Source organism: Natator depressus, chromosome 10 (assembly GCF_965152275.1).
Source record: "Natator depressus isolate rNatDep1 chromosome 10, rNatDep2.hap1, whole genome shotgun sequence".
NCBI classification, from domain to species: Eukaryota; Metazoa; Chordata; order Testudines; family Cheloniidae; genus Natator; species Natator depressus.
Window position 1 is genome coordinate 40,757,014 of NC_134243.1, and position 20,692 is coordinate 40,777,705.

General features: G+C 46.8%; 2 protein-coding genes across 2 annotated transcripts in view; one reads left to right on the forward strand and one right to left on the reverse strand.

The window, feature by feature from the left end:
* NPTN (neuroplastin) overlaps positions 1-6,971 on the forward strand; it is a 100,236-nt gene extending 93,265 nt beyond the window's left edge. The window contains exons 6-8 of the mRNA XM_074965865.1: positions 4,369-4,390; positions 5,233-5,309; positions 5,926-6,971. Coding sequence (XP_074821966.1) covers positions 4,369-4,390; positions 5,233-5,293 — 83 coding nt within the window. The 3' untranslated portion in view covers positions 5,294-5,309; positions 5,926-6,971. The remainder of the gene's footprint in view (positions 1-4,368; positions 4,391-5,232; positions 5,310-5,925) is intronic.
* A 69-nt stretch (positions 6,972-7,040) lies between these two features.
* REC114 (REC114 meiotic recombination protein) overlaps positions 7,041-20,692 on the reverse strand; it is a 120,078-nt gene continuing 106,426 nt past the window's right edge. Inside the window, exon 4 of the mRNA XM_074964886.1 lies at positions 7,041-7,205. Within this exon, the coding sequence (XP_074820987.1) occupies positions 7,041-7,205 (165 nt within the window). The remainder of the gene's footprint in view (positions 7,206-20,692) is intronic.

Below are 20,692 nucleotides of genomic sequence, written 5' to 3' on the forward strand. Positions count from 1 at the left end.
CTTATCTTGTTACAATTTTTTTTATTTTTCTACTACTCTTCACCTTTCTCCCCCACACTTAACCTCACCAAGGAGAGCAAACTGTCCGACACAAACTGTAAAAATGCATAGGTGTTAACTATACCTGCAACTGAGGATTACTATAGCATAGTGACAGCCGAAATGGCATCACTTCTCAGGCGGCTTTGCTCTTTAGCACCGTATAGGTTTGTTAGATACTATTATAGGAACAGAATTCATTATACGCCTGATTTGACCACTCTTGGCCATATGTTTTGTTATAAATCTCTATTTATGCCTACATTCCATTTCAGATTGTTTGCTTTTTTGGTACATGAACTCTTCACTAATATGCACGTTTTATGCAGCCCATGAGTCCCTTATCCCATTTTCCTACTGGTCATGTAGCATGATAGAAAAATAGCATTAAAACCATTCCTATTGCAAATTTGGGACTTAGTGGTTGTAAATGTTGCCTCTAAATCTTTGTGTATAACAAAAGCCCTTGACAGTTAATAAGAAGGGTTTTAACTCACAGCTCTTCTAAAGCTTGCATATCTCCAAAAAATTACTAGTTTTTAAGAACACAATATCATCCTGCATTTTGGAAGTCATCAGATCATCTTGAATACTGATCGTGCTTTTTGGGAACCTGAAGAATAAAATACAAAAACTTAATATTGGACAAATAAAGTCTAAAACTCTTCTCAGTGATAAAGTTCTCTGGAAGTAGAATGTTCAAATTTCCCTCGAGATTGTTTTGCTTTTATTTCTCTTTCTGGAGAGGCAAAATATTAAACTAGCTTTACACTTAGGTGCTGGTTTTTATAGCAATTTTACAGAGCTGCTATAAAGTTTTATAAGCAGTTCCATTATAAAACCAGACTTCCAAGTGGCTTAGACTGGCCATTTTAAAAGAAGGGGAAAAAAAAGTCCTTGAGTTGAAATTTGGCATAAGCCTGGGCCGGGAGTATTTAGCTGAAGTGGGGTAAGCGAGCAGAATTGACTGCTGCCCTGTGACTCTGGTCTATCTGGCAAATGTTCATCTCTTATGCTGCTGCTTCTCTCTGAAACTTCACTTCAGTGAAACATTAAACTGAGACTTACATTAGGTAAAGGGATATTCAGCAGCAAAATGGACTTTGAGGGAGAAAAATATTTACTTATGCTGTAAATTTTATTTAAATCCACTTCTGAAAATTAGTTCTCAATGACCCCGAGAGTAATTAAAAAAAAAAAAAGTTACTACTAGGAAACTAGATACTGAGCACATCAGAAATGTTAAATTTATGATGTCCATGTTACAGTAGCATCATAACGGGCCACACGAAGTATTAATCCAGGACAAAAAATGGTGGTATAGTGTGATTGTTCCAAAGGACCCAAATTCTGTGCTGTTAACCTTAAACACACACAATAACTGGGTAATATGAGAAATTAAATGAAAAAAGTAGAATTAAATAAATGTTGACAGTGACAAGCAAGGAAATTAGAGCTGAATGGTATTAGTTTCTCTACTCATCCTACATACTACAAATGACCTCAAACACTGTTAGCCATGTACACTGCAATGTGAAGGAGGGCTAGTTAAGTATAGATACTAGAGGTTGTAAACTTTTCAATTTCGGAATACACTATTTCAGGGCAATGTTAAGCAGATAATCACTTTACCTACAAGCAAGGTTTGTTGTTAACCTTGCATTATATAAACAATGATTCACAGAATCTGCCGATCCTCCAAATTAAAAAGCAAATTCCTAAAGAGTGAGGGGTGTAGTGCAGTTAGCTTGTACAACTGAAGACTGAGTCACAGTATTTCAAGAGCCTGGCACAGTACTGATCATCTGCAAACATTTGAATGGAATGAAGAGACATGTTCACATCTTCTCTGACTATTGGTTTCAAATACTAGTGAGTTAGAGACAGTCAGTTACTAGAGCAGGCCGTCTGGCATGAGGGATTTGGGTTATATTGATATTTATCGGTTACTATGACTTCTTTTTTTTCCCCCTCAATTGCATCATACCCTTAAAAAAATGGTGGTAAGTGAGAGATCTGCATGCTTTGGAGTTTGTTAATCTCCGCTTCAGTCTATACGATGCACAGTTCATAATGTTAACACTTTTCTTAAAGTTTCTTCATTCACGTTCACAACTAATTTGGATTTCAGTTTGCTGTTTTTAATCTTGATTTACTCTTAATTTTGTACTTATTTTTCTGTAGTTCTGTCCCCCCTGGGGCGATTTTTTCATTAGGGTTTTGGTCCTTTGTCTGTACTGTATTGTACTGTAGATTTTGTAGCAGTTAAATGGCTGACCAAGAAGCTAGTGACATACAAAGGCATATTCTTTCATTTTGTTTTATATTGAACCTATAGAATTTAGATGGGTGGTGGGAGGAATCTATCAGTCTCCAAATTTATGCTTAACTGTAACTATTCTTACAGGCACAGCTCCTATAGTTATTAGATCTTTGCTAGGACACTGGTAGCCTTTGTAAGTCAGAAAAATGTTAGACTAACAAAATTATTCATCTGGAATCTGCATCCATGCTACATGTATTTTAGTTAAGATCACAGAATGGTTACCATAACAAGAGATGGCTTGCATCCCATTAGTATAGTTTTATGTTTCTGAAGTCTAACAAAACTCCCAGAGATGTTCATTATATTGGTAGAAGGCTGAGATGACAGTCTTGAAGTAGAATGTCTGCTTTCATATGGCATTACTAACCAATACTAATCCTTACAAAAAACAAAACCTAAGGACTCACTGATGTCTGTCCGATTCCATTAAAAGGTTCCCAAATAGTGTGTAGTTTAGTTTGTAGAGTATGTAGCATCGTCTGTTTTGAAATCTTTTAGGAATCGAAGATGTTTGTGGAGGCAGGACTTAGTTTTATTCTACTGTGCTTTGTGTTTCAGTTCCTGGATGTGTCTCTGTATATCTCCACTGTATATACAGCACATTGATGTCTGGTTGTCCTTACTAGTCCTAGTTTTCTCTGTACCTTGTCTTGATAGTGTATTGTTGCTAGTGATGGACTTCTGTGGACACTGGTGTATCGCTAGTGTGTTACTTTGGTTGCAAAGCTGTTGGTTTGTGGTTAGTTCTTTATTTTTTTGAAATATTTTTTTGTTCCAGTCACTGTTTGTGCTGGCAGTGGCTTTGCCTATCCGTTGCCTTGAAGGTACAGGTGGAGTAATGTCCTATTTTTGACAGACATTACTCCCAGTGTGTGCTCATGCAGATGCCTACACTGTTAAGACTGTAATTTCCATAACTGCTTCATGTGCACTAAGCCCCCTTGTGGAATCCTGCTGAGAGTTTCTTAAAGGCATCAGTGAAAAAAATCATCAAACCTTTAAAAAAAAAAAAAAAAAAAAGTTGATGCTTAAAACAATGGATTAGCAATTGCTCCCCAACAGTAGTTCTACAAGGAGCAGTAACACAACTTTGTGGATTAATTTTTGTGACACTGTGTACCCAATTACTATTCTCTATAGTGCAGCCTGAGGGCAAAATAAGGCATTTATAAATCCTAAAGAATAAAATGTTAATGAAAGCATATGTTGAAACATCACAAATTATTGGATTTTTTTCCAATTTCTAAATGATATATAACTTTTTTCTGGTGTTTTTGCCAAGAGAGACAGGCAGATCAGAGCTGTCAGTCTGCTGTAGCTGAAGTCTGTTGTCTCTAGGGGAGTTGCAACACCATTTAACTTTTCCTGGTATTTTACATGAGTCTTGTCCTGATACACACATGCACAGTGCTTGCTGCTATGCAAGGGACTGCACTTGTTTATAACGTCACATTAAAATATTGCTGCTTCTACCTCCCCCAAAACTGGTTCAATGTGAATCTGGAAAAATGGAATATGAAATAGGTTGTATAATCCTTGGGGGAGAAGAGATGGTATATACCTTTTGCGTATATACTGCTACTTGCCCATCAAGAGTTGACGAATGTGTATTTAAAAACAAAGTTAATGCAAGAAAACAAACAGCAGGATTTTACAACTGAAATGTTGGTTTGTCTTCTCATCTAATTTATAAGATTGAACCACTGGAACTTGGGGACAAGATGAGTATGACCATATTGCAACAATCTGTCCGCTACAGTTGCAGTTCTTCATGACGAGCATTCAAAGTGTTAACTCAAACCATTGAAACAACATACTTGCCATTAAAACTTGAATCCAGAAAAATAACCTCATGAACCTTTGCACTACCAAGTGGAATGGCCTTTAACGCATAATAGATCAATTTGCTGTTCACTGTCGAGCTAGAGTTTAATATAGAACCTGACTCCACTCTCTTTCCTTCCTTTGTCTTTCATTGGATCACAATGGAACTCTTGCTGCAGATGACGAACCAGCTGGGCCAATGTAAGTACTTTTATCTGAATTTCTTAAGATAGTGACTGAACTAGATAAAACTATTACTAAATTTGTAGCCTAAAATTGCTTAGTTGAAGAGCTTGGTGGCTTACGGGATTTTGTAGTGCATGAAACCTAGATTTAGGTATGATAGCAATTACTATTTGTATTGTAGCACTCCGTTTCTAATGGGGATTGGAGTATTGTGCTAGATGGTATTTAAGCAAATAAGAAAATACTTCCTGCCCCAAAGAGCCTGTGGGTTAAGGCCACCTACTTTAGTGTTCCTTCCCAGGCCAGGAAAAGCAATACAAATTCAGGTGGATGTGAGAGGAATGAAGGGCTTAGTCACACAGCTGGACAAATACAGGAAAAATATTTGCAAATATCCTTACTCATAAAACCTGCTGATTTTCACTGGTATTTGTGCCCCCAAAGCTTTTTCTTGCTTATTCATGACCATTTGGGTGAGGGAGATTATATTTGCAAGAACCTTCCTGCAAAAGCAAGTGTCAGTGGAAGCAAATATTCACAAGATTATTCAAGACAGAAGAGCTCTCCTGACCCTTACCTTGAATGACTTAGAGAGACATGGTGGGTGAGGTAATATCTTTTATTAGACCAACTTCTGTTGGTGAGGGACAAGCTTGTGTGCTCTGTATAAGCTCAAAAGCTTGTCTCTCTCACCAACAGAAGCTGGTCCAATAAAAGGTATTACTTCACCCATCTTGTCTTTGTAATATCCTGGGACCAGCATGGCTACAACACTGCATACTGTGAGTGACTTGTCTCTTAACCATGCTGCTGTTACATTTTCAACAATTTTGATGTGACTTTTTTCCCCTCTAAAGGAAAAGCAACTCTACAAACAATCACAAAGATAAAAACTTACGTCAGAGAAACACAAATTAAAAATAATGCGTGTAATGTAAGTATGACTTTTTAGATGTTTAAAAAATATTCTTACTATTTAAGTACTTCTGTTCTTTCAGTAAGGTGTAACTAAAAATGTAAAGAATAATCAAAAAATAATACTGATCGAGCAAGCCATGTGTAGGTATTTCACTGAATTGCAAAGCTATCTGAAACTGTTTTGAATAAAGCATTATTTCTACTGAACTCTTCCATACACTGCTGAAAAGGATACACTACCCAAGAATTTTTATAAAAGATCCCTGCCATAATAGCTTAGGCACAGTAGTTAGTGCATATTCACAGAACTCTAGTCAAATTCTAACATGATTCTTACCTGTGCAGCACTTACGGCTTCAGCAGCAAAGTAAGTCTTAACACAAGCACACACACCCACCCTGAAGGATAATTTCTGCAGATTTTATACCATAAAAGTGAATTTGCTTGCTAGGTGTAAGCAGTTCCAGGATATGGTATGAAACTGATGTTTTTAGGTTGAAACAAAAATAGACAAGCCTTTATCTTAATAGCAAATCTGAAGCAGTTTTATGATGTGCATTATGGCATACTGTAATCAGGGTGGCATTAATCATTGACTAATACCTTTGTTCTCAATTCTTTTTTTCCCACAGAGCTTTAAGTTTCTGAGAGACTGATGGCAATATAACCTGCTAAATTAATGATTGGAACTCTTGGTTCTAGAACTCCAGTTCTATTTGATTTTTCCTTTCAAGTGAGCAACAATATGACTGTCTATAAAAGCATGCCTTATTTAGCCTGTCCTGTAAGGATGACGTACCCAGACACATTTTAACAATGCTTCAGTGTAGAAGGTGTAAACTATTTTGGGCTTGATGTGCTGTGAATGTTGCTTTTTTTCCCTTATGGCATATAAACATTAGAAGTAAAGTCAAATCATGCATGCGGCATTTTTTACTTTCTTAATGTAGCTCTTAAATTGGCAAAGCTCTAAAATGCACTGCTGCCATCTAGTGACTTTTTGTAAAGTACAGCAAAACCTAAAAATGTATACCGTATATATTTATATTTTTGGGGAAGAGGAAAACCAAAATACAGTAAGCGTTTCATTTTTAAATTGCTGATATTCATTCCTTATATTGTATGTCTGAGAGATGAGAGAATTATACTGGTTCTGGTACTTAGAGGAGTAATATAAATTGAAATTATTTTAAGGGCTTAACGTATATAGAAAGATTTGGGTGTCGTATAATCAAAGACTTTAAAAGCTGGAACAGTCCAACAAGTGGTGATGAATTGTAGTACAAACTTCAGTTTATAAATATATATGATGGCTTTTTAAGTGATTTTTGTTTGTTTGTTTGTTAAATCATGTAAATTCTCAAATCCTTTTGCACTGATGTGTTCAACATATTCTTGTACATTCAATTCAGGCAACTTTTATAATTTACTTTTTTGTTTTAAATGATGTTGAAATGTTACAGCATGGTGATATTCTATGCAACTAGTAATACTCTTCAGTTTGACACTGTAATTTCTCATGTTGATTTAAAGATTGATTGTAGAATTAGACGTTACAGGGTTCTCATGCCGTGCATAACTGTAGATGCATGAACTTGTGTTCTGTGTATTCGTTGAAGTGCAATGATGTATTAAAAAGTGGATTCACCTGTTTTTAAAAATAAAACACTGACCAAAAAAAATCAGATTTTCTCAAATTTGTATCCACTCTACTTGTTATTACCTGAAATACAGAATTAACATTTCCTCAACCTTCTGTCAGTTTTTTCAACTCCTTCTCCACTTCTTCCACAAATGCTGGGAAATTCTGATCCATGAGACATAGGCGAATAAAAGGCCCTAATTCTTCAGCAGTCCACACGGAATGCTGATATGCAAGGGGGAGCTCAAATGTTGATGATTTCAGCACAGCCTGCAAAAGCAAAGGCAAAGGTATTTTTCAGCACAGACTGCAAAGGCAAAGGTGATTTTATTTAAGATACATTTCATTGTCAGTGCAATTGAGTATGTTTTTTAAAGTAGCGTTCATGAGTCCACAGAAATGCTTGTTTTAGTACACATGCACGCTAAAAATCTACATGGCACCTGTTCATTACAAGTAGAACAGTCCAACTAGGTCAGATCTTCCTTTTATGTTAATTGCTAACACGTTAAAAAAGACACATCTACAGTTTTTGCTTGCTATGGTCTAACATCTAAATACTAGCCTATTTCAGATGGAGTCACTGTTTTAAAGTATTTTCCAAACAATAGTATTTAATGTATGTTTGACCTCTGCACACAAGAAAAGATATTTGCACCCTTTTCCGTCATGGCTAGTCTTTCTCTGACCTCTTTCCAATCTCTTTTCCCTAAGTCAGGAACTCAGAAATTAGGAAATGCCAGTTTTACAGTTGCAACCTTATTTCCGCCACCTGTATGTCCATCCTGTACACTGAATGAGGCAAGGATTCTGTTCTTATCTGTTGCAGAGCTTGCCAGGCCAATTTGTGGCAGCCTCATCAGCAAAGTGCACAGCCTTCAGACCACTATCAAATCTGGTCAGAGAGTAGTCATCAGTGAGGTGTGACATAGTCTGTCTTTGGCCCTAGTTGCATGTAGGGATCCTTGTGCTAGACCTAGCTATGAAGGCTGGTTGCACGTTGACCCTTGCCCCTTCGAAATAGATTCAGAAGTGCCTGTGAGCGGCTTGGTAGGGTCCGTTATAAGAGACTGGTTTCTGATATCAGCTGCAGACCATTCTTCACACTACCTTGATGTTGCAGAGAAATCTGGGCAGGGTAAGTGGGCCCACAAACAGGTGCCTCCATGACTAGTGCACTCCTGGATGGTCAAAGAGGTTGGTGTATACTGGTAGGCTCAGGTTTTCCCTGATCTTCTCAATCATTCTGGCTGCAGCATCCTCATAACAGATGTCTGGAGGAGTGATGTTGCTTAACACAGGGAGCCACGGTACTGATGTGGGTCGAATCATCCCAGTTATGATGCACAGGGTTGAGTGTAGTTGTGTGCCAGCCAATTTGATCTGAGATGAATGGAGCCAGAGTGGAGCACAGCATTCTGCTGCAGAGGAACAGAGGGCTAAGATGGATGATCAGAGTTTAAGCGTTTGCTCTCTATAAAGTGCCAGCCAATTTGCTTAGAAGGCTGTTATGCATCCTTACCTTAGCAGCAGTTTTCCTCAGGGGTTTAAGATATGTGAGACATCTATCTAGGTTTACTTTGAAGTAGAGTGAGTGGGATTCATGTTTCAAGTGAGGTCCACTGAGAAAGATATTTAGTTCCTGGTCTGCTCTGGTGTTGTAAACATGGAATACACTCAAAACTGTTCTGCTCACACTGAGTTGTAAATGCCACCGACTACAATCTTGCCATCTTAAGTCAGCATTTAGGGCATCTTTGAGTTCTGGGAATGATCTTGCTTGGATGCCTAAGCAAATGCCGTCATCTGCATACAGGAGCACACAGTACTGGGTGAGTGGAATGTCATTCATGTACAGTTTGAAAAGCGTTGGTGCCAGCACACAGCTTTGAGGTAGGACCATTGGTTTGTCTTTTCCATGTGATAACTCTGTCTCCCATGTGCATTCGGAAACATCTGTTGCAGAGGAGGTCAGTGATGTTGATTATCCACGCTGGGAGTGCTCTTGATAATTTGACTAAGATTAGTGGCTCTCAACCTTTCCAGACTACCGTACCCCTTTCAGGAGTCTGATTTGTCTTGCGTACCCCCAAGTTACAACTCACTTAAAAATTACTTGCTTACAAAATCAGACAAATATAGAAGTGTCACAGAACCCTATGACTGAAAAAATTGTTTATTTACTCATTTTTACCATATAAATATTGTACTTACATTTCAGTGTATGGTATATAGAGCAGTATAAACGAGTCATTGTCTGTATAAAATTTTAGTTTGTACCGACTTCACCATTGCTTTTTCTGTAAGCTGTTGTAAAACTAGGCAAATATCTAGATTCACCCCTTGGAAAACTGCTGTGTACCCCAAGGGGAACGTGTACTCCTGGTTGATAACCACTGTGCCAGACCATGTCATATGCTGCTGTCAGGTCCAGAAATATAGCTCCTGTCTTTGGGTTTTTTCTGAAAACCATTTTTAATTAATGTTTTCAAAGATAGCACTTGATCACAGGTACTTCAAACTCTCTGAAAACTTGCTTGCTTGACACAGAGTATTGACTCCACAAGGAGTCTATGGATTCTAGATTCTATGGGGGGAAAAAAAAGTCTAATTACATGATTCTGTACTATCAGTACATGTGTACAAGGGTGTAAGAAGAAGGCTGCCTGGCAAGCCATAAATCTGGCATTTCCTAGCCTTTGAGTGCTTGACTCTGCAGCCTAAATAATATCTCAACAGCTTTTTTTTTTAAGGTAACTTTTCTTTTAAAAAAGCCTAGCACAATTTACAATAATAATAATGCCAAACAAAAAATCATACAACAGCAATAGTATTACACAGCTGGCAGCAGAAGGTGACTGCTATTCCTGGAAGGGTCCAGAGGGGGAAGAATCAGCAACTGGCACTACGTGCTGCATTGGAGGGCACTGGCCCACCTCCCTCCAGCAGGAGGTGGGGGCTCCTGTCCCATGTGGTGATGCCAGAGGGGAGAGTGAAGCAATGTGTCAGGTCTAGGGAGCGGTATGGAGGAGGCAGCTCCCAGGATTCCCTGTGCTCTTACTATTTTGGCAGCAGCTGTTTTAAAACGTTCATGTTCAATTATTTTGGGATGCTGACAAAACTTCCTGAGGAATGCAAGTCACTGTGGGGGAAATGGCAATTTGACCATTTACATCTCAACCAAATGGGAACAGATTTTCCTGGGGCAAAGAAAAGACACTTCTGACACCAGAGCTTTCTAAACTGTAAGTGCCTGCTGCAAACAATACAGGTGCTAGAGCTTTTCAAGCATCTTTTATAATGGAGAATATTATGCAACCTAAATACCAGGGTCACTGCCAGCATCCTCTCTAATGAAGAAAGGACAGGCAGGGGGAAAAAGAGGGTTGCGTTGTATTATTTATACACCAGGAACGTATACGCTTGTTCTGAGTTCCAGATAGAGGTAAGAGGCAGACAACTTGAAAGCCTGTGGGTGAAGATAAAAGGGTGGAAGGTGGTGGATGAGGCATTTCTAGAACAAATACAGAAATAGCCAAAACCCAAGAGTTGCTAACCAAGGGGGATTTTACCCCAACAGCTGTTTGACCAGTAATATTACAAAACTCAAAATGTCCAGTAAGTTCTTGGAATGTACTGGGGATGACTTGTTTCAGAAGGTGAGGGAGGCAGCCATTTTATACTTGATTGTGACTAACGGGGGAATTGGTTGCAAATCTGAAGATAGGAGGCAACTTGGGTGAAAGTGATCATGAAATGATATAATAATGTAATCTAAGAAGGGAAGGAGAGAAGATAAAAAAAAATAAAAAGGCAGAGACTTCAAAAAAGCAGACTTGAATAAACTCGGACCTGGTAGGTAAGGTCCCAAAGGAAGCAAATCTAAAGGGAAAAAGGAGTTCAGGAGAGCTGGCTGTTTCCCAAAGAGATATTAAAAGCATAATAGCAATATATCCTGATGCAAAGAAGAATAAGAGGCCTGTATGACTCCATCAGGAGCTCTTTAATGACCTGACAATCAAAGAGGAATCTTACAAAATGTGGAACTGTGGATGAATTGCTAAGGATGAATACAAAAGAACAGCACAAGTATGTAGGGACTAAATCAAAAAGTCTAAGGCACAAAATGAATTACACTCACAAGAGACATAAAAGGTAATATGAGGTTCTATAAATATATTAGGAGCAAGAGCCAAAGGAAAGTGCAGATCTACTATTAAATAGGGAAGGACAGCTAATAACAGATGATATCAAGGCAGCTCAAGTGTTTAATGCCTATTTTGCTTCAGTCTCCACTGAAAAGATTGTGACCAGATGCTTAACACAATTAATAGTAATAACAAGGGGGAAGGATCATGAGCTAAAATAGGGAAAAAACAGGTTAAATATTTACCCTAACGTACTTACAGAACTAGGTGAAGCAATCTTTAAAAAGGGGAATAAAAGGGACCTGGGGAATTAGACCAGTCAGCCCAACTCTGATATCTGTAAAGGCACTGGAACAAATTACTAAACAAACTGTTTGCATGCACCTAAAGGATAACAGGGTTATAAGTAATAGCCAACATGGATTTGTCAAGAACCAGTCATGCCAAATGAACCTAATTTCCTTCTTTGACATGGTTACTGGCATAGTGGATGGGGGGAAGCAGTAGACATGACACCTTGATTTTAGTGAGGCTTTTTAGACCCAGGCCCACATGGCATTTTCATAAGCAAACTAGGGAAATGTAGTCTAGATCAGCGGTTCTCAAACTATGGGGCAGGCCTTCCATGGGAGGTGCGAGCTGTGTACTTTGACAACCCTGAGTGCCTGGAGCTTGTGCAGAAGGACATGCATATGCAGGAAGTGGGGATAAAGGGACAGCCAGAGCCCCACCACCTGGGCTCAGGCTTTTCTTTCCCTCCCCCCACCCCAAACCCTCACCTGGAGGCAGTGGGGTGGCAGCAGCAGTGCAGAAGTATGGGTGGTAATGGGGTGCTAAGTTTGCTGTGAAAAGTGATATTGACAAATATCACTTTTCGCATTGCCACCCTTGTTTCTGTGCTGCTTCCGGTGTGGCGCTGCATTCAGAGCTGGGTGAAGGTATATATACTTGGGATGGGGTGCGTACATGACTACAGACACACAGAAGGAAGGCCCGGTCAAATAAGTTTGAGAACCATTGGTCTAGATGAAATTACTATAAGGTGGCTACATAACTAGTTGAAAGACCATATTCAAATAACAGTTATCAATGTTTGTGTTCAAACTAGGAGGGTGTATCCAGTGGGGTCCTTCTGGAGTCTGTCAGTACAATTCAGTTACTTGGATAATGGAATGGAGAATATACTTATGAAATCTGTAGGTGACACCAAGCTGGGAGGAGTTGCAAGCACCTTGGAGGACAGGATTAGAATTCAAAACAACCTTGACAAATTGGAGAACTGGTCTGAAATTGACCAGATTAAATTAAAGACAAGTGCAAAATACTACACTCAGAAAGGAAAAATCAAATGCACAACTACAAAAGGGGGAATAACTGGCTAGGTGGTAGTACTGCTGAAAAGTAACTGGGCACTCCAGTAGTTCAGAAATTAGATGAGTCGTCAATATGATGCAGTTGTGAAGAAGGTTAATATTCCAAGTTGTATTAAGAGCAGTCTGGTACGTGAGACACAAGAAGTAATTGTTCTGCTCTGTCTGGCATTTGTAAGGTCTCAGTTGGAGTAGTGTGTTCAGTTTTGGGCACCAGACTTTAAGAAAGATGTGAACAAGCCAGAGTGAGTCAAAAGGAGAATTACAAAAATAAAAGGTTTAGAAAACCTGACCTATGTGCTAAGGTTAAAAAAAAACTAGGCATGGGTTAGTCTTGAGAAAAGATGACTGAATGGGGACCTGATAAATCTTCAGATATGTTAAGGGCTGTTATGAAGAGGATGGTAATCAATTGTTCTCCATGTCCACTGAAGGTACGACAAGTAGTAATGGGCTTAATCTGCCCAATACTAAATCTGAGATTTAGGTTAGATATTAGGAAAAGCTAACTAACTATAAGGGTAGTTAAGTTCTGGAATAGGCTTCCAAAGGCAATTGTGGAATCCCCATCAGTGGAGGTTTTTTAAGAACCAGTTAGAGCAACACCACTCAGGAATGGTGTTGTAGACTTGGTCCTGTCACTTACAGCCGCATGGACTAAGACAACTCCTCATGGTCCCTTCCAGCCTGACATTTCTATGATTCTATGAAGTCTCTTACAGTGACCTCTCCACGGATCAGCTAGTAGGAGATGCTGCTACTTGTGCCATTGTTCTCTGAATCCTCTACTCTCAAGACCAAAGATGAGGAAAATAAGAATCCAGATTTGCTCTTGCATAGCAGTACAATAAGATCCTCCCATCATTGGACTATAACTTTTAAATAAGGAACTGCTTCATTTCAAGGGGTTTAAAAAAACAACTGTGACAGGGTCGGGCCAGATGGCTACAGGAGAGTGATTTTTTTTTTATAGGAGGGTAATTTTTTTATTTGCATAACACACTTACAAAATAAAAACAGCAGCATATGCAATGTGTAACACAGCAACCAATCACAATTGTTTTCTCATTAGCTTCAGGGGAGGGAAGTGTTCAAGCTTGCCTGGGCCCAGAGTGGGGGGCTTCCTCAACTCTCGTGGTCTTCCACCCTTCCAAGTTACCTGGTGGCCCAGAGCGAGGGGGCTTCATCAACTCTCGTGGTCTTCCACCCCCTCGAGTTACCTGACACCACGCCCGAGTGTCACCAACAATTCCCTCCTCTGAAAGCACCCAACAAGAGGGGCAGGCTGTGGGGTGGACAGTCCGGGAGGGGGAGGGGGCACGTGCACCCACATGTGAAAGGATTCCTCTAAGGTGGTGGTGTCTGCAGCAGCAATGGCTGGGGCTGGGGTCCCTTACTCTCTCCCCCAATCAAAGGGTCAGACAAAGGGACCCAGATGGGGACACTGAGCAGAGAACCTCGGACAGCGCTCACTGCTCCTCAAAAGCATCAAGGGAGTTGGTGGATGCCGCCCAGAGGAACTCCGCCCGGATACGTGAACGGACCAAGGATCGGAAAATGGCCCCACAGTCACAGGTAACTCCATCGGCCAACCTCCTCTCTCTGGTTTTATAGATGGCCATTTTAGCCAGGGCCAGGAGGAGGTTAACTAGGAGATCCCACGACTTTGTGAGGCCACGGATGGGGAGTGCATAAATATAAAGGTGAGGGGAAAAATGCAACCAAAAACGTAATAGAAGATTTGGGAGGAGCTGGAACAGGGGCTGCAGCCTGGCGCACTCCAAATATACGTGTGCCAGGGTTTCCCTCACACCACAAAAGGGACAAGAATCTGGGATGGGGGTGAACCGTGCCAAGTACGTGCCCATGCTCACAGCTCCATGAAGGAGCCACCAACTGATGTCCCCGACGGGCCTCGGAACCACGGTGGAATATAGGCTGGCCCACTGGGGCTGCTCACCCTCCAAAGGTGGCAGAAGGTTTCGCCACTTTGTGTCAGGGCGGGCCACTAGGGTGAGGGCGTGAAGGGTGTGGAACGCGAGCGTGTATAGATGTTTCCTTGGTGCGGTTTGGAAGCGTACCGGCTGCAGTTCATGTAGCCGGCTCGCAGTGAAGGGGTGAGGGGGTCGATTGGGTCTGTGGGGCAGGGGTCCAATTAAAAGGTCTGGCGGGCCTGGGGTAGAGGGTGGGCGGGGCGTGCCCTCGAGCAGAACCCGGTCGAGGTAAGCTCGAGCAGCGGGCGGCAAAGCAGCCTTCGCCTCCTGAAGTATGCGCCGGGGGGTGCGAGGTCTGGAGAGCCCCATGCGCTGGGCGAGCGTCAGGGGATCCAGCCAGTCTCCCCTGTCGTAGTCCAGGGGGGTCTCCGACTCTCGTGACTTCTGCCAGGATCAACCTCTGGCGCACCGAGCGGGACTCCGCCACCTGCACACGGAGCTGGGGGTTGTGTAGCAGGGGCTCCGCGAGGAGATCTACCCCCTCCGTGGCTGCCACGGACCTGGTCGTTAAAAAGAGTTTCCAAGTCCGGAGGAAGTCCTGGTAGAAGACCGGCAGCCCGGAGAGGTCTCGCAGAAGACCTCCCGGACGGAGATAAAAGAGCTGCCAGTCATATCGGAGGCCTCGGATGCGGCGCAGGATGGCGTGCGCCAGTGTGCTCCACGCTGAACTGCCTGCACCATAGAGGAGCCTTTGTAGGGCCTGGAGGCGGAAGACACAGACCTGAGTGTGTAGACACTTCAGGCCCTGTCCTCCTTCCTTCAGGGGTAGATGAAGAACCCCTACAGGGGCCCAGTGCGTTCCTGACCAAAAGCACCCCAGAATCTATGTCTGGAGGTTGGTCAGGAAACCCGGGGCCGGGACCAGGGTGTTGAGCCGGTACCAGAGCATGGACAGGACTAGTTGATTAAGCACCAGCGCTCTCCCTCGGAGGGAGAGACATCGGAGGAGTCCCGTCCATTTCCGGAGCCGCTCTATCACCACGCCCTCTAAATTTTCCCAGTTTTCCGGCGGAGAAGGATGCGTGGCAGAAAGGTAAACGCCGAGGTAGAGCAGGTAGATGGTCTGAAGCGCGGGGGGGAGGGAGCTCGCCTGCCGCCAGTCTCCTAACGCCAAGCCAGAGCTCTTGACCCAGTTGACCTGGGCGGAGGAGGCTGCCGAATAGATGGCCTGGCAAGCCTCCACCCGCGCCAAGTCACTGGGGTCCTGGACCACGAGGAGCACGTCATCACCGTACACCGACAGGACCAGCCGCAGCTCCGGCTCCCGCAGCACCAACCCTGTTAACCTCCTGCGGAGGAGACAGAGGAAGGCCTCGATCGCCAGAGCGTACAGCTGGCCCGAGAGCGGGCACCCCTGCCGTACTCCTCGCCCGAAGCTGACCGGTTCGGTCAGGGTCAGTTGAGCTTAACCAGACACTCTGCGGAAGCGTACAGCACCCAGAGAAAACCCACAAACTGGGGTTCGAAGCCAAACGCCTGCAGAGTGCTCAGGACGTACCCATGGTCCACCCTACCGAACGCCTTCTCCTGATTTAGGGACAGGAGGGCGAACGACAGACCGTCTCTACACCCGAGTTCCAAAAGGTCCCGAACCAGAAATAGGTTATCAAAGATACTGCGGTCCAGAACGGTGTAGGTCTGGTCTGGGTGGATCACGTCCGCCAGCACAGACCCTATCCGCAGCGAGATTGCTTTCGCTACGATTTTGTAGTCCGTGCTGAGGAGCGAGACGAGACGCCAATTTCGTAAATCGCGGAGATCCCCCTTGTTCGGCAATAAGGCGAGCACAGCTCGCCTGCACGAGAGGGAGGACCCTGCTCTGCAGAGACTCGGCCCAGACGGTGACTAGGTCTGGGCCAAGGACGTCCCAAAACACGCGGTAGAACTCCACGGTCAGCCCGTCCATACCTGGAGACTTATTAGTGGGCATACGACAGAGGGCTTCCGAGAACTCGGCCAGAGCGAGAGGCAACTCTAGCCGGTCTCAAACACTCGCGCTGACCATAGGGAGCTCCTTCCAAAGCACTCTGCAAGCGCTAGGGTCAGTCGGATCTGGGGAGAAAAGACTTGCGTAGAAGGCTCGGGCCCTCCCGCGCATTTCCGCCAGTTCCGTGAGGGGGGGTGTCGTCTTCTGCCAGGAAGCAGGTGACGTGTTTCTTGGTCTCCCTCGTTTTCTCCAGGGCATAGAAGAAGCGGGAGCCGCGATCCATCTCCCGAAGGAGGCGGATGCGGGATCGAACAAAGGTGCCCCAGGCCCAATGGTCCTTGAGGGCCCAGAGCTCCTCCCGCTTCTCCCGGCATGCTCCGCAGAGGAGCGGATCTTCGAGCTGGAGAGGCGTCTGGCCGCCAGCCCCGAAGACCTCCCGTTCCAACTGCTCTCTCACCGCATTTCTCCGTCGGCTGGTGCCCTGGGTGTAGTCGCGGCAGAAAAGCCGGGCGCGCACCTTCCCCAGGTCCCATCATCGCCGCACCGAGGGAAAGGCACGCTGCTGCCCTCGCCTGGCCAGCCAGAATTCCTGGAAGGACATCACGAAGCCCTCATCCTCCAACAGGCTGTTGTTAAAATGCCAATAGGCCGGCCCCGGCCCCTCCGCACAGAGGGAGGCTGTCACGGTGGCTAGGCGATGGTCTGAAAATGGGGCCAGCCGAATGCTGGAGGAGTGGGCTCGTGAGAGATGGAAGCATGATAAATAAATGCGGTCCAACTGTGAGTGGCTCGACCGATGGGCTTCCACCCGGACAAAGGTGAACGTGGAAGTGTCATCCAGATGGTGGTTACGCCAGATGTCCACTAGGGAGTGATGTTCAACTATATCCCGGAGGGTGTCCGTGGCGGCCGGGCACCACTCGGTCCCCGAGCGGTCTCGCTCCTTGAGGGTGGTATTAAAATCCCCTCCCAGGACCAGGCACTCGTGAGAATCTAAGGTGCCGAGGAAGGCGGATGCCTGCTGATAGAATTGCAGCCGCTCCAGGCCCGATGTCCGGGCATAGATGTTAATGAGATGAACCACGAGCCCCTCTATACGGACCCGGAGATGCAGCAGGTGACCCTGCACGGCCTCGGCGACCCCTAGCATCTCGGGCCATAGGTCGGGGGAGAACAAGTTCGCCACTCCAGCTTGCCGAATCGTGGAATGACTAAAGTAGACCCTGTCCCCCCACTCCAGCCGCCAACTGTCTTCGGTGGTCGGATCCATATGGGTCTCCTGCAGGAAAATCACAGAGTACCCTCCCTCCCGAAGGAAGGAGAGCACCTGGGACCTGCGGAGAGCCATCCTACAGCCCCGGGTGTTCAACGTTGCGATGGTGAGAGGTGTCATGGGGAGGGCCAGGGGGGATCCTCACTGGCAGGGACACTCGCATCCACCAGCGGGCTGCGCAACAGTCCTTGACCCATCCCATAGGTGAGTAATTGGTCACGGAAGATGCGGACCCACCAGTAGGCCGCGGCATCCCGCTTCCCTGTCCCTTTACCTTCCACCATAAGGGCCCTTGTGGCCCGGAGGATTTGAAAAAAATCCCCCCATCGCTGGAGAGCAAGCTGTACCTTATTGTGGGAGCCACGGACATCCTCTAAAAACTTCCGCAGCGCTCCTCGCAGCTCGTGGGGGGGGTGGGGTTACGGTTTCCCGGTTGTTCCCCGGCTGGGCCCTTGGTGCAGCCCCGTGGCCCACTAAAACGGGCAAGCAGGGTGCGGACCCCCAACGGGGTGCCTGATGGGCTGGAGCTTCTAGGCCCGCCTCAAGCCCTGGGGCGATAGGGGGCGGTGGAGGAAAAATAACAGCCCCTAATGGGTCGGGGCAGGAGAACGCAAAGGCCGCTCCCTGGGGGTCATCAGTTGGAAAAGGGAAGGAGACAGCCCCGGGGGTGGCGATAACATCGTAGGAGGTAGACTGGATAGGGGTAGGGGCAGGGGCAGAGGCGAGGTTCTGGGTTTCGGGAGGGAAGCAGCTGGATAGTGGCACCTCCCGATCAGGCTCGAGGGTTAAGGGGGTGGGGAGGGAGCTCTCAGTGATACCGGGCGCGGGCTCTATGGTGGATTTAGCGGCCACAGCATCAGGAGGTGGATCATCTTCTGTTGGGCCACCGCCCGGGAAGAAAATTGATTGCTCCGCACCAACGGGGGGTGCCCCTGGCGGCTCGTGTCCCGGCCGTGTGGCGCCGGCTGTCACCTGAGCAAGCTCGGTGGTCGTCAGCAGGGTGCCATCAGCGGCTGGGTCGATGGAGAAGTCCAGGGGCTCCTTGGAGGTGGGAGCAGAAGCAGCAGTTAGGGGGAGGGAGCATGGGGAAAAGAGGGGTGGAGTGAGGTCACCCAAATCGAGGTTTGCTGGCAAAAGGTCGTCCTCCCCCTGGGCGACCGGGGTCAGATCTATGGCCTCGATCTCCTTGAACATGGAGGAGAGGACACTTTCCATCGCCCCAGGGTTCACCCCACTGGCACCCGCCATGACTGTTGCCTGGGGTTCACGGGGGCTTCGGGTAGTGTCAGGACAGAAGGGGCTTCCTCGAGGGTCTCGGAGGGGAGGGTCTCCCGTGAAGGGGAGACACTACCTTCCGGTGCTACCACGTCTTTCCCGGCTGACACCGGTGGATGGGACGCACTTGTGGGCAAAGCGGAAGGTTCGGCATTGGTGCCCCCCTTCCTGGTCCTCCAGGGGGCCTCTGCCTTGGGTAGATGAGGCGGAGCTTGAGCCTTCCGCTTGCCTCGCTTCTCCTGGACTAGGGCCCAGCTCTCCATGGCATCATCTGGGGGCTGGTTAGCAGGGGTCGTATCAGGGGGTAAAGGCAATGGCTCAGGGACTTGGGGGGGGGGGACGGTGGGGCAGCATAAGGGAGGGAGGATTCTCCCTGGGGCAGGATCTCTCCCATGCTTGGTGGTATCTTTGCCACACCCTCCTCTATAGGCCCCGTCAGATTGTCAGCTGTGAGGGCGGGGCAATCCCGCTCGTCTGGGCGTTGTAGGGGAGGTGCCCCTTGGGCCTGAGCGGGAGAAGTGGTGGTCCGAAGAGGAGGGGGGGCGGGTTCGGGTATCGGGCGGCCAGGGGCGTCGGCAATGACGGGGCCGATGTCCTGCCAGGTCTCAGGGATCCCAGGTGCCCCTCCTTGCCGGGTTAAGGGGCAGTCCCTCCGGACATGCCCCGATGCCCGGCAGAGGTAGCACCGGGCTTCCCCCATGGAGAAATACACCCGGTAACGGGCCCCCTGGTGGGGGACTAGGAAGGACCCCTTGAGCGCCTCTCCGTCACGCGCCGCCGACGGCAGTAGAAGCTGCACTTGCCGGCGGAAGGAAAAGATGTGACGGAGGGTCCTTGCAGCCGAACGGGAGAGGGCTGATGACAGAAACAGGTTTCCCCAGGGTGGAAATGGTGGCTAACAGGGCAGCATTGGGAAGAAAAGGAGGGACAGGGGTCAGGACCAGGCGGACGCCCAGGTCCTCCAGCGGCTCTAGGGGGACAAACGCCCCCCCACCCCCAGGCCCCTCTACACCGCTTCCTGGGCGGCAGCCTCCGATGCTAAGAAGAAGATGACCTTCCCATACATTTTGGAGGCCGCCAAAATGGCCGAGGGCCCCACCACCCTCGCCAATGCCCGCACTTAGGTCTCCACATGGGGCGAGGCGGGCACCAGGAGGCACCGTGCTTACTTGTCATGGTGGGGAAGGGGCCCCGGCCGCAGTTGATGGTGGTGGAGGCGGCGGGCGGGTGAGATGACGAGGCGGCAGGTGGGGGGGCTGCCGCCGCCCAGGAATACGTCCTGGGGGGTGAGGGAGGGACACCCGCAGAGCCGGTGGAGGGGGCAACGGGGAGGGACGCTGTGGTCGGTGGCGGGGCCGCAGCAGTGGGGGTGGCCCCTGCCCCGGAGGGCCTGGTGCTTTTAGCGGGGCCCTTCCTCTTCTTCTTGCCCTGGCCTTTCCCTCTGGCTGGGGGGGCTCCCCTAGAGTCTGGGGAGGCGGCGGGCATGGCAGCAGCGGAGGTCACCCCGGTGCCCTCCACTGCCGATGCCCCAGTGGGGGCAGTGGCAGGTGGTTAACAGGAGTTGGGGTTAGGTAAAAAGGGACAGGCTGTGGGATGGGCAGTTCGGGGGGGGGCACACAAGTCCAGAGGCAGATGTTAAACAGCCAGCAATGACGATGGAGGGGGCAGTGATGAGGATAGTAGTGGGGGTTGGGAGGACACAGATGGATCGGGGGGCAGCTCCATGCCACACCCCCTGTGTCCCTACAAACACAGTCATGACATAGTCAA